The following is a 10,324-nucleotide window of genomic DNA, read 5'->3' as shown; positions in this document are numbered from 1 at the left end:
AAAACATGCCTGAGACTGAGTTCCTTGTGTCTCACTATCTTGAGTTTATCGAAGAGCAGGTTGAACAGTGATCTGATCACAGCCTGTAAGTACCTACATGGGAAATAAATACGATGATAGGCTCTTCCAATTTAGCAGAGAAAGGTAACAAGATACACTGGCTGGAAATTGAAGCTCAACAAATTCAGACTGGAAATAAGACAATTATTTTTAAACAGTGAGGGCAGTTAACCAATAATTTTGATAAATTCTCCATCACTGGCAAGTTTTTCAGACTGGATGATTTTCTGAAAGCTAAGCTCTAGACAAACAGGAATTATTTTGGGGAAGTTCTATGGCCTTTGTTACACCAGTGATCAGACTAGATGATCACAGAGGTCACTTGGGACCTTGAAATCAATGAAAGGGCATTGCAAACAGTATCTTAAAATCAGAATTATGAATGACTGTGCCTTACAGAATTATAGAGAAAGCAGTAAACTGCCCATGGAGTTAGAATGTAGAGAAGTCCATATCTGTTGGATAGAAGAGCAACAGAGTAAGTGGAAACCTGTGAGGAGCATAGCAATATGAGTGTTCATACTTTGCTGCTATTTACATAACATGGAAGACTTCCTTTATTTGCTTTTCTTGTCCCTACACAAGATCCCAGCAAACAGAAGAGGTTTACTTTCTACCACATAGCGGTGTTAACAAATAATGGGCCAAACTAATTCTTGTGTCAATCCTCCAGTCACTTCTTTAGAATTACAGCAGGAATTAAGTTTGGTCTAATGTTTGTACAGATTTTAGAGATGTAAGAGTGCTAATTTATCAATGACTGTATTTAGGTTGTGCAAAATCCTCATGCAGGTCTGACTAGCTATATTAATATAAATTTATAGTGTAGACCTGGCCTTAGATTCTCTGCTTATGTTACTTTATTGGTTTCCATAACTGGATGTTAACACCTGTGTAGCATGGCCTCCATAGCACACTATGTCTATGAGGAAAATCTACTTTTCACCCAAAATCTGCATTTGTTTAGTGTCTGCCAAATCCAGTATTGGGCTTTCTCTAAATGCAATAGCACCTACAATGCTTACTTTAGGACAAACTGATCTTGGACCCATCAGCAGAAAAGCCAAAGTAAGCAGCATAAATTCAACAATGTTCATGTACTCAAGTATTTTGGAATTCCTAGAGGTCAGTTAAACTCAAATGTACAGAATGTGTTATGAATCAGTAACAAGTCTTATTGTAAAAAAGACAAACCCTACTTTGAGCCACTTTCATAATTGTTTAACTATACCCACATAGCAAATAGGTCAATTGACAAAATGGGAGTATTATGATTAACTGGGAAAAAACCCCACCTCACTCTTAACTCCTATAACGTGCCAACAAGTGATTATTTTATCAACTCAAGCGTAATCAAAATAGGGCACTTCACAGTAAGTATCCACTCACTCTTGAGCCAAAACAGGGGAGAATTAGAACACGTTTGATTATTTCTGGTGTAAGTTTAAGTGTATATCAAAGTCAGGAATGCTCAATCATTGTATATGAGAACAGTATAAAATCTGGTCATTAGAAAGGTATTGTACAGAACATCAGAATTAGATGTGAATTATCAGAATAGACAACTGTGGGGTAATAAGGAGGGGATAGTGACTTACCCCAATTAATGCAACTCATTTTTTATACCTTAATGCAGAATACCACCCAGCTCTTATTTAACACTTTTCCACACAGCACTTTAAAGGAGTTAAGCATCATTATCCCCATTTTACAGATGGGAAAATGGAAGCACAGAGGTGAAGTGACCTATCTGAGGTCACCTAGCAGCCCAGAGCTGAACTAAGAATAGAACCCAGGTGTCCCGAGTCCCAATCTATTTTTCTGTCCACTAAACCACACTGCCTCCTAGAGACAGTTGGTACAGTCAACTAGGATATGAGATTTAGACTTACTATTATCCCAATGGCGAAGGTATCTAACATCCTCTATGCAGGTGTTGAGTTCCCAAGAAAGAGTTCCACCTCTTCCTCTTGGACATATATGCCTCAGAATCATTTACATAATTATCAGGCTATCACAAGTGGTTATTCTTGAACTTTCTTACAGGGTCTTTTGAGCCACTTTCCTTCCCCTTTGAAAACACAGCATGTCCCTCTGCCAACAAGTCACTTGCATTAGTTTTCCCAACAGGATCATAAGCAGCTAGGAACAAAAACCAGAAGCACATGCCTCACCACTGAGCCAGATAGTGGGCGGTTGTGTCAATTCCACTTGGTTCTTAATGTAATTTTGCAGTATCAAGTTGGTGGTAAACATATATGGGTTTGATTTTAATTTAAAATGTTTTATAAATAGAGCTAAAGATTAAACCAGATTAACATTAAGACTATTGTAAACAGAAGAGATACAACATTTTTTTTTAGCTAATATGTGGATATTTATATGGTCACATTGAAGGACAATAGTTCAAGTCTAGCATCTTGCATATTAAGAAATTGGTAGTCTAGTCTTCCAAACACAACTACATGATCTTCAAATTTAAAAAAAAAAAAAAAAACTGGAACACAAGATTGGTAAATCAAACCTAACAAGCCTGTCCCCCTCCCAACTTTCAGTCAAAGCTGCTTACAGTTATATTAATTACATAACTTATAGACTCATTTCACTAGGGAAAAACCCAGCCTCATTGAAGGAGTTATTTTTGGTGTGCTGCTGCTATCAGTCAATTATACTGTTTAAAACAAAGTACTGGAATTCAGAGCACATTGTCCAGATAATAGTATAAGACTGAAGGATTTGGAAGAGCTCTTAAGAAATCATTTCAGAGCCTTTACATATACCTACTGCTAGAAAAAGCTAAAATAGTATCACTACATCATCCTAAAGAACAAAAAAACAAAACAAAAAAAGAGTGGAATGAATATAGGTTTAAGGTTCATTTCTGGAGTTTGGAAGTTTATTTGCGTCTTATTAAAGTATTTCTGCTTCAAATTTATTTCACATAATGGGAACTATATTGTATGGTACTGTATTTGTGAACTTACATTGCAACTAGTACTGTTTCTTGTAATGAGAAAGTGAGAAATCTTCTTTGTACACAATTCCTTTGAAAACAGGTTAAATTTTGATTAAGAGTATGTTTCCACAATAAAATAGTTGTGTTAACACGCATTTTGGGCATCAGACAGCAAAACTGCCTATTGGAAAAAGTTACCATAAAGTAAAATATCACCAAAAGTATAAATTCTAGAATCTAAATAAGACCTTAAACAAGAGTGCCATCTACTCTGTGTAAACCTTTAAAGACTCCATGGAAATTCAAGTCCTTGGACAACAACATTTCCTCCTTCCTCCCCCAGCCACCCCACTGTGCACCAGGTGGCTGGGTGCTATTTCAGACTGCTTTGAGAAGAAAGGTACTATTAAGTGTAAGTTAGTGCATGTGATCAATGCTATGTATTCTGTATGTAGACACAAAATACGCCTCTTTTAGTTCAAGAACTCATTAGAAGAGATTTGGGTTTTAGATACTCAACTCTTTGAAACTCAACCTAGTACTTTTAAACACCAACTTCTAAAAAGGACAACCAACCTGCTCTCTCCTAACTGAGATAAATTAAGAGTCAGAGTCCATACTAGCTCACATCTTTAGCACGTGAAGCAACAGCAGTAAGTGGCATACTTAATAAGGGTAATAGCTATAAGTGTCCAGTATCTTATACCACATATGGTGTAAGTGTCTAGTATCACTGCATGAAACCAAATACTACTACTGCTGTATATTAAAATTTTTTATTTTTTGCATCCATTTTTGATTCTAGACAGACTCTTGCACAGGGGGCTCATATCCGTCGGCTCGCTCTACTTTAGCGCCTGTCTCATCCCCAGAAGGTTTTCCAGTGCCACCACCTTCACCGTGCAGTTCCATCAGCTTGCCCACTAAAAAAGTACAATATTGCAATTGTTAAGAATTGAGTATTTTTGTATTAAATTCCCCATCATCTCCACACTGCGAGACAAGTTAAATGATCAAATCATTTAAATAGGCCATTTCTATGTATCAAAATTGTACCACGGCTAAATCAATAAGACTTGCCCATTTAAGAGTGCCCATACAAGGAGGTTGCACTGAGTTACTTAACTTTTGTATTTAGACAAAGACATGAAAGCAAAAAGAGTTTTGTGTAATTAAAGTCTTTCAAAGATGCCATTAATAACTCAGTCCTGCATTACATGGGAATGTCAGAAAGTGGGAAAGAGTATAATCATTCAGTGTCATATGGGACCGAAACATGTTGTCATCATTCATTCCCAAACCAAAACCATCCAACATTTAGTTGCTTCTTTTCGGCATTTGTATTTGGGTTCTTAAAGCAAGAACAAAAATATTCCAAAATGAAATATCATTTACAGGAATTCAGATTTGTTACTGAAGTCTCAGACTGTTAGGATAAGCCATTTATCAGTTTTAAGCATTCAAACATACAATGCTGCCTTCAGAAGGCTCCCTCAGTTCCAAAATCACCGAACACATGCTTTGAAAATATTGCTTTAACTTCGCCTACCACTTAGTTAAACTCCACATTTAAGCAGAAATGAACTTACATTCAAACTTGGGCTTCTTAAGCATCTTCACTTTGCGGACATACACATCATGAAGAGGGTAGATGGATTGACAAGCTTTTTCTATGTCTTTGCCAATGCTGTCTGGGATCCTGAAAATAATCAAAGGTTTTCAGTATTAGATTTTCAAGTGATAATCAACTTCCTGATCAATATAATATATAAAGTTCAAATTATTCAGTATTTAATATTCTCAACAGTAGTCTATCCTACCTTCCCTCATAGACTTTAAGGTCAGAAGAGACCATTATGATCCTCTAGTCTGACCTCCTACACAACGCAGGCCACAGAATCTCACCCACCCACTACTATGAGTGAGTTAAGAACTGGAGTCTTTATAAAACTAGACATTGCTGAAGTCTGCAGAAAGATCTATGTGTCATGCAGTCTTTTCACAAATTCTGTTTTTAGATTTACATAATCAAACAGTTTGGTGGATGTCATATGTGGTGCAGGTGGTAAGAATATGTGTAGGGGGAACAGTATGTTGCGCTTCCCATAATTTTGTTAAATATTTGGTTCCCCAACAAAACTAGTTGTTGAGCCCTCAACCAGGAATGAAAATGACTGAGGCTCCTGTTAAATTGTTTTATAAGATAGTAAGTTATTAAATTAGCAAATATTAATTAGTACATCCAGATACTCTAGCAATCAGATTCTTCCCCTACTACTGCCCACAGACGTGCTTAAAAAAAAAAAGCTAACAATGATAGTACTGTCCTCACAGAAATTTAAACTAGGTTAATACATGAATTGCTATTAAACCCTCTTTGTGACTCTGTAAACCAACACTTAAACTCAATTAAACCAGAATAGAATGGCAACTGATTCTTAAGATAAAACTTGATTAATAACAATCAAGACGTACAGCTTATTAACAACTTCTTTCAGGTCATTAGTCTGCACCTCCCGTGTCATGATTTCCATCATCTTCTTGCGAATTTGGCGGACCTGCTGATGCTGGGCATATGAGGTCTTGCGAATCTGGTTATTGCGCTTCTTGGTAAAACCTACGCAAAAGAGGCGCAGTAGATAGCCATCGGTAGTTTTGACATCAACATGGGCTTCAATCATTGTCTAGAAAAGAAGTTACAGAATACATTTGTCCCTTCTAACATCACAGAAAGACACCACAGTGAAAGTGTCAGACCTTCCTTAAAATACTCTAGTGTTGCTGTCACTTGACCCCAACATTAAGGTGCGAATAGTTAGCCCCTAAATTATAAATTCTACCTAATATTAAACTGCTATTGACACTTCCAATTCCTAAACACGGTTTGGGAGGACACTAACTGAGGACACCAGCAGCACTTCTTACATCTGGCACCTTAATAATGAGCAGACTGAGTAAAGGAGAGATAATTCAGTTACACTAATAATAGCAGTGAGCACAAAGGTGTTGATTCTTATAATGCACCTCCTCCATCCCAGGTTGGGATTTTATACACCACCCTTGCTATTAGTGGGAAGTCTCTCCTTGCCAAGTGGTTTCCAAGTTGCCAATACCAACTTTCCCTTCCAGCCCCTCTCTTTTTGTATTGGGACTTCTACTAAACACCCCAACTCTCTGCCTCATAAGCAGGGGCAACTTGGAGCCAGTAAAATCCTACCTTGCTTTTAGTCAACATCCATTATTTAGTTTTACAAGCACAGTAACATCCACCAGTTAGAATAAAGACATTTTCTGTGGCTTCTTAAATTTGGGATGAGGATGATGTCTACATCCTGTATATTGAAAGTTTGTATTTAAGTGTAATCTGACAGCCTAGTAACTATGATACGTGCAACAAGGTGTTCTGTTTCCTTAAGGTGCCTTCCCAAACCCTGCCGTTCTCACTAATAACAGAGGTCTCAGGGATTTGCTTCAAATAATCATGGTGTAGCTGCCCCAGTGGAGCCAATGACAAACTAACTACAACAAATGTAAATAAGGCCTCAGAAATACGTTTTGCCTTTTAAAAACAAACAAACCAAACCAAAAACTAGGCTTGAAGTCCATGTGCTTGAAGTATTGTGTACAATTTCTGCAACTGTGTGCCTCTGCAGGCAACAGAAATTGCTGCAGATGCTGGTCTTTAAAAATGTGACCCTTAAGCTTTATCTTATTGGTTTTCAAAAAGAAAAAATAAGCAAATACCAATCAATAATCAAATACAATACTGGCTGGTCTGATCAAGTCAAAGATGAGCCTGCAAACAGTATCAAAGATCAAGTTATTTCATCTCAATTTTTAGAGGCAGTTTACTGTCAAGGTAGTATTTTTGCAGCTTCACAGATACATATCATTACCACTTACCTGCCATTTTTTGACCATGGAACACATCTTGTCACGGGTGAGGTCCATTCCATGGAAGTTGGTCAGACAGTTTTTGCCCTGAACATCCTCTGTAATCAGCTTGAATTTACGGAAGGCAACTTCATCATTCTGCAGATCAGCAAGACTCACTTCAAACACACGGCCCTTAAGTCCATCAGAGGCAATTTCTATAAGTGTATGAAATAATATTTTTATTAAAAATTAAAAGAAGGACTAGCTGATATGAATTTATAATATAGCGGACCTTCGCTAGAGCACGCATTGCTATAGTGCAGCTTAACATATAGCGCGGTTGCAGCGATGGATCCCAAAGTTAAATATTTAAATTGGGATCCATGGTAATATGGCCCCCGCAATAACACGGTACCAAGCATGGATCCCGAACCCCACGTTCTAGTGAGGAGACCACATTAGACTTGAACACAAATTCATGTAAGTTTAGATCTACAAAAATTTACTTTAACTTCAACAGTTGCAGAGACTTTTTTTTTGTAATAAAGTTAGTCAATGAACTAGTAAAGCATCAATACACAGCAGTGAAAGACACCATGCTGTGCCCCATATTTAAAATTCAAAAAATAAATTCTATGGTCAGGCCTGAAGATTCAATCTAGATTCAGCCAACATTTAAAAAAGGCATTTAGGTGTTGGTGCGCTCAGTGCTGCAATACCTTTAGAAACTGGAGTCAAAGTGTCTTGAGAAAAGTATACATATAAAAATGTAAGAACTAGATTACTTTTTTAACATATATTAAAAAAACACACACACATGCAAAATAAGAGTCAAAGACATAAATGATTAAGAAATGAAATTAGGGAGCAGAGCAAATTACAAGTCTCATTACATCTCTTAACAGCTATACCTCTGCCAATGCATGACTGACCTTGCAGTAGCTTCTCTATGTCCAGTTACCAGGGGATATTATTCCATGATCTGCTAGATTTCACTTTTATGAATCATAAGACGACCAAAGTTTTCCTTTCCTTAATTTCATTCCATTGCTCCTAATTATACCCATGCTAAATAATTCATGTCCTTCTTTGATATTTAAACCCCGTAACACATGTAAAGCTGGCCATGCTACACACCTACATTTACATAATTCTGTTGCGCTTATCCAGATCCCATTGTTCATCTCTGAATAGTAGAGACTAAGGTTCCCTTAGCTGAATATAGTATTCCAAGTTTGGTGTCACCTGATCATGTGAAAGATAACCACCTCCCTCTACTTAGGGGTGCCTCTGCACATACAGTGCCCAAAAAATTAGTGGTTTTCACTACCCTATACAATGAAACCCCACATATAGAGATCTGCCCACTATGTCCTTCCCAAGATCTTTCTGCATCACTGCTTTCCAGATCTTCCTCTCCTATAAAAGATATTAATAATTTTTTGTCGTTTTCCCCATATGCTTTAAATAACTAAGTAATTTCCACCCCAGAATTCTAATCTTTATTGGGTCTTCCTTTGCATTTCAGTTCCACAGATTATCCAATAGCTTCCAATAGAGATCAGTTAGTTCATCTTGCATGGGCAAGAACCAAACCATATTCTGTATGCGTAACCCGATTCTGTCTACTGGAAACAAAAGCCTTAGTACTACCCAACAAACAGTGAGGTCAAAACACGTTTTTTTTATGTCTATTTATTCTATAATATTGCAAATCACATTAGTTTAAGCAGGAACTGCTTAGAACTTATACTGCATCGCACTGTCTTAAAAAACAGAACAAATTAACAGATATGAAGCGTTACCGCAACACATTAGATACTCACTGGTTCCTTGGGTCCTGGTGACAAGTGTCTTCCCAATGTTTCGGATATTAAACATTGCAGGTGCCTTGACATCGTACCAATCCTTCTTTGAGAAGGGATCGACCCTTAATTTACCAAAAAAAATATTTCCACTCATTTTTTAGATTAAATCTGGCCTAAAATCTGGTCTCCTTCCTCCATATTTATCATGTACACTGTTGTACAGTTACCAAATACTTCAAATACCATAGGCGACTGCAATTTACGCATTCGCGAATTAGTGCAAACTTGTTTTCTTATTATCAGCATAAGCTTGCAAACACCAATAAGTAATACAGACACTGGACCAACAAATAAGTAAACTGATCCATCCCAACGTGCTGCTCAGTGTTAGCCCTCTAGGCCCTGCACTTTCAGGAACAGTCGGAGACAAGGACCCAGCCCACAATATCTAGCAGTTAGGCTCTGTCCCACCTGCACTGGGATGGCGCCGGAGCTGGGGACAAATCAGCAGCCGACCTGCAGGGGCAGCCAGAGACGGCTCCGCACAGCACGTGGGGCAGAGGCAGCCCGGCTCCCTAACTCCTATCTTCCCCCAAGAGTCGCAGCCTGGTGCTGGGGTGGGGGGCTCCGTGCGGCCAGGCCCCGGCCCCCCACCTCGGGCAGGGGGATTCACAGCGGAGCAGGCCCCGCCCCCGCCGCAGCGCCCCCGTCCCGTGCAGCGGGGGCCGCGCGCGCGCTCTACAACCCTCGCCCCAATCCCAGGTTTGGCCGCCGCCATGTCAACACCGCCACCGCCGCGCCTGGCGCCGGCCGCCTCAATCCGCCCGGCATCCGGCGCATCCTGCCGAGCCGCAGCCCAGCAGCCCCCGCGGCGGGGCCCCCGGCACCCCTCGCCCCTGACCGGCCTCGCTTACACTTTCTTCTTAGCGCCTTTCTTGCCGCCCTTGGTGAGGCGCTTGTTCTTGCCGACCGCCATGGTGCCGCCCTGGAGCCAAAGAGGCCGAAGCCCCCCAGCAACGCGAGATTATACGAGAGAGGTGAGTCTCACGCGAGAACTCCGCCAACCGACCTCTCGCGAGAAACTAGAGCGGAAGGGGCAGGGGCAACGCGGGAGAGATCAGCTTCCTCAAGTTCCTGGGGTGAACCAAATGGCGCGGTGGCGGGGGAGGCCAACGTGAAGGACAGAATGGGCTCACCCTAGTGATTCCTTACGACTGGGCGCTGGGGCCATCCTCCTGAGCCAGCTCCCATGGGCCCTGGCGTCGTGGCTACCGCGGGCTGCAGCTCCGCCGGTGCACGTCCCCCCGGCGATGTAAAATACAGCTCTAGAGAGCGGGGGGGATGCCTTGATTTTTGCGCTACGGCTGCCCCACCCGCCGCCGTGGGCGCTGCAAGCGCTGCTATGGGTTCGGGTGATTGTCCCCGCTGCTGAAGCGTTCAGCCCCACGCTGGCCTGGCCCCCTGCCCAGGAATGAATTCGGATCCCCACCCAATCCTCCAGCAGTTCTGAGTCCACAGCTGCCTCCCACTCAGTTCTTTGTCTCCCCTCCCCTCCCCGGCCCTGTTAAAACAACAAAGGTCACAAAAATCATAGGAGGGGGTGGGGATGGCGATGGGGCGGGAA

General features: G+C 40.7%; 1 protein-coding gene and 1 non-coding gene across 2 annotated transcripts; both read right to left on the bottom strand.

Moving 5' to 3' along the window:
• Nucleotides 1–3,776: 3,776 nt before the first annotated feature.
• On the bottom strand, nt 3,777–9,754 carry RPS3A (ribosomal protein S3A). The gene is made up of 6 exons (XM_077815365.1): nt 9,615–9,754; nt 8,719–8,822; nt 6,920–7,107; nt 5,492–5,700; nt 4,606–4,715; nt 3,777–3,939 (listed from the first exon to the last, which is right to left on the bottom strand). Exons 1-6 carry the CDS (start codon nt 9,674–9,676, stop codon nt 3,818–3,820), a joined length of 795 nt encoding a protein of 264 aa, XP_077671491.1. The 5' UTR covers nt 9,677–9,754; the 3' UTR covers nt 3,777–3,817.
• On the bottom strand, nt 4,239–4,310 carry LOC144264447 (small nucleolar RNA SNORD73). The gene has a single exon (XR_013346050.1). It is a non-coding gene; the product is annotated as a small nucleolar RNA SNORD73 (small nucleolar RNA).
• Nucleotides 9,755–10,324: the final 570 nt, after the last annotated feature.

Source organism: Eretmochelys imbricata, chromosome 4 (assembly GCF_965152235.1).
Source record: "Eretmochelys imbricata isolate rEreImb1 chromosome 4, rEreImb1.hap1, whole genome shotgun sequence".
In the NCBI taxonomy this organism is placed as follows: domain Eukaryota; kingdom Metazoa; phylum Chordata; order Testudines; family Cheloniidae; genus Eretmochelys; species Eretmochelys imbricata.
This window is presented reverse-complemented; position numbering and strand designations above follow the sequence as displayed.

Bases quoted from the DNA above. Each gene is read 5' to 3' on its own strand.
- RPS3A (XM_077815365.1), bottom strand. From the start codon at position 9,676: ATGGCGGTCGGCAAGAACAAGCGCCTCACCAAGGGCGGCAAGAAAGGC. The intron at 8,823-9,614 runs GTAAGCGAGGCC...TGGTAAATTAAG, and splicing joins AAAGGCGCTAAGAAGAAAGT to GGTCGATCCCTTCTCAAAGA. The intron at 5,701-6,919 runs GTAAGTGGTAAT...CTTCTTTTCTAG, and splicing joins CCATGGTCAAAAAATGGCAG to ACAATGATTGAAGCCCATGT.